Source organism: Ambystoma mexicanum, chromosome 4p (assembly GCF_040938575.1).
Source record: "Ambystoma mexicanum isolate Mex_15411 chromosome 4p, UKY_AmexF1_1, whole genome shotgun sequence".
Lineage (NCBI taxonomy): Eukaryota > Metazoa > Chordata > Amphibia > Caudata > Ambystomatidae > Ambystoma > Ambystoma mexicanum.
Genome location: NC_090927.1, coordinates 782,331,000 through 782,333,944, shown reverse-complemented (window position 1 = coordinate 782,333,944; position 2,945 = coordinate 782,331,000). Strand labels below are relative to the sequence as shown.

Sequence of the window (2,945 nt, the reverse complement as noted above, 5' to 3'; positions counted from 1 at the left end):
ACCCCATTGTCCAAACCCCCAAAACTACCTACCCCACCACCCAAACGTGCCCACCCCCACCCAGACCGCATTGTTCAAACCCCCAAAACTACCTACCCCACCACCCAAACGTGCCCACCCCCACCCAAACCCCATTGTTCAAACCCCCAAAACAACCTACCCCACCTCCCAAACGTGCCCACCCCTCTCACACCCTTGTAGTCCACATGTGTCCTGCACTGCCCCACACACATGCCATCACTTCCGTGTGCGCTTCTGTGCCTGTGCAACCTTGCCCGAGGGACCCGTTAGCCTACTCGAGCGCCTCCTTGGACTGGCAGTAGTGGAGCTGGATGGGGTGGTTGTGTTTGGTTGGGCAGAATCTGGGATTGAGGGCATCCGTGCCAGATTTGCCTGTTGGCCAACTAACATGGCCTCTACAAGCCTGGAGGTGTGGTTGTTGCCCTCCCGCACATGGCGTGCAAGGGTCACTATAGTGCTTGCAAAGCATCTGATGGACCTCGACAGGCGACGCACTGAGGCGCTGTAGCTCTCCCTCTGCAGCCTGGATTCCTCTAGCTGCCTCTCCACCAGCTGGGTGAGGGTAGCCTGCTGGTCCTCCATCCGCTGCATGCGGGCATTCAGTTCGGCCATGGATAGGGTGGGCGACCTCATGGGACTCCCCAGTGATGTGGGGCTGAACTCCAGCTCATGGAAGGAGCCCAGGTCTTCCAATGTGGGCATCTCCCCCTGTGGCCCCGTTTCCGAGTGCTCTTGCGAGGCACTGTTATCACTGCAGGCCGCCCCCTCTGCAGTGCTGCTGCCTTCGGTGTTGTGTTGGGTGGCCATGATATGTTCCCGTGGCACCTGTCTAGACTCAGGCAGTTTGGAGACGGTGGGGATGTCGGTGGTGGTGGTGGGCCGCACATCTGTAGTGGCTGGTAATGTGGCCAGAGGTGCAGAACTGCCGGCAGCATCCTCCTGTGTGGTGGCGGTGGCTTGTGTACTTGCCGGTGCAGATTGGCTGGCCTGTTGTGCAGTATCACTGTCACTTGAAATGGCTGTGGGGACACAAAGGGCATGCAATTAGTGTTGTTGTGGTGGCAGATGGGTGCATCACATGCGTCATTAAGATTGTACATTGAATAGTGTTAGTCACATGCATCTGATTGCTGGTGTATGCATTCTGTGATATTGGTTGCCATACGGATCATGATGGGTCCTTTGGCCCACACATACACTGCCTGGGGGGGGGGGTTGTTAATGGGTCCTTTGGCCCACACATGCACTGCCTGGGGGGGGGGGTTGTTAATGGGTCCTTTGGCCCACACATGCACTGCCTGGGGGGGTTGTTAATGGGTCCTTTGGCCCACACATGCACTGCCTGGGGGGGGGGGGGTTGTTAATGGGTCCTTTGGCCCAGTACTCACCACTGCATATTTTCATGTGGCATTCATGTTTGGGCACTTACTGGCATCTGCACGTGGGCTCACTCCTGCCTCAGCCTCCCCGATCCCATGGATTCCCTCTAGGTGGAGGACGCTGCTGCAACGCTCCTCCCATGCTTGCAGCCTCAGTGGGGAAGGGGGTCCTCCGCCTGTCCCACTGCCGCGTTGGCGGTGCGTGGAAATGAGGTTGGGTACCCTCAGCATCAGGTCGTCCCACCGCTTGTGGCAGTCCTTCACGCTCCTCGCTGTCACGCCCACAGCGGTGCACTTGCGTGCAGCTTCGGCCCACACCTCCTTCCTCCGCTGCTGTGTGGCACGCCGTTGGTCGGCGCTGAACAGCATCCCCGCATTGTCCACAATGTGCTCCACCAAGACGGTTAGCTCCGCCTCGCTGAAGCGCTGTTTGCGCTGCCTCTTAGCAGGAATCCTGGCAGACATGCTGGTGGTCCCTTTTGGCTTCTCAGAGTTAGGATTGTGCTTGTGCTGGCTCTGGATGGCAATGGATTGTGCTTTTATATGATGGCCGCCTCTCTGTTTCCTGTTTTGGCGTTCATGGTATTTCCGGTTCCGTGTCCTTGGCGGCGGAGGCGGACACGGGTTTTGCGCCACTTGTGGCTGCGTTATTTCCATTTCCGTGGGGTTTTCCGTGACGGCGGTAACAACGTTTCCGAGTCCGTGTGGTGCGCGCGACCGACAGCGTGTAATCGGATGGTTTTTCCGCAACCTTGCGGACACGGAAACGTTTTTACCGCCGTCACGGATTTTGCACGGTCCCGGACTGGCAGGTTGTAATGAGGCCCAGAGATTTCCTTACAGCACATGACATACCTGAGGCTAAAGTTAGCTTTTTTATTCAGCCAGCTTCTTATTAGCAGGTTTAAATTAGGTTTGTTTTCGGCCAGCCTCATGTTTATACAGATGTCTTTGCAGGCGATTATGCCCAGTGATGCTACAATTGCACCATCATTTACAGAAGGCCTCAGAAGTGTTTATGGAGAATAAAGGCTGCATTTCCTATAAAAAACATACCTGTGTCCTCACACACAATCATAGCGAATACAAGCTGTAATTCCACCGACAATATATAGATGCCCTCGCAGACGATAATGGTGAGAACAGGCTGTCTACATATGTCCTTGTGGACGATTGTGCAGAGTAAAGTCTGCAATTCCACCGACAACATACAGATGTCCTCACAGGCGGTGATTGCTAGTAGAGGCTGTAATTCCAAGTGGAGGCCGCGATTCCACTGATAACATACAGAAGTAATCAGAAGCAATTATGGAGACTAAAGGCTACCATTTCTTTAGCGACGTGCAGATGTCCGCCAGGCGATTATGTCGAGTAAAAGCTGTAATTCCACCCTCAACATACCGATGTCCCTGCATGCGATTATGCCGAGTAAACGCTGCAATTCCTCCAATAACATACCAATGTCCTCGCGGCGGCGATGACGAGTAAAAGCGGCAACTCCGTTGACAACATACAGATGTCCTTAGAGTAAAGACTGTAATTCCA

At 54.7% G+C, this 2,945-nt stretch overlaps 1 protein-coding gene across 1 annotated transcript; it reads right to left on the bottom strand.

Moving 5' to 3' along the window:
• Positions 1-200: 200 nt before the first annotated feature.
• On the bottom strand, positions 201-2,562 carry LOC138452619 (nuclear apoptosis-inducing factor 1-like). The gene is made up of 2 exons (XM_069605012.1): positions 1,451-2,562; positions 201-1,040 (listed from the first exon to the last, which is right to left on the bottom strand). The coding sequence occupies exons 1-2, from the start codon at positions 2,055-2,057 to the stop codon at positions 238-240; spliced, it is 1,410 nt and encodes a 469-aa protein (XP_069461113.1). The 5' UTR covers positions 2,058-2,562; the 3' UTR covers positions 201-237.
• Between the last annotated feature and the right edge of the window lie 383 nt (positions 2,563-2,945).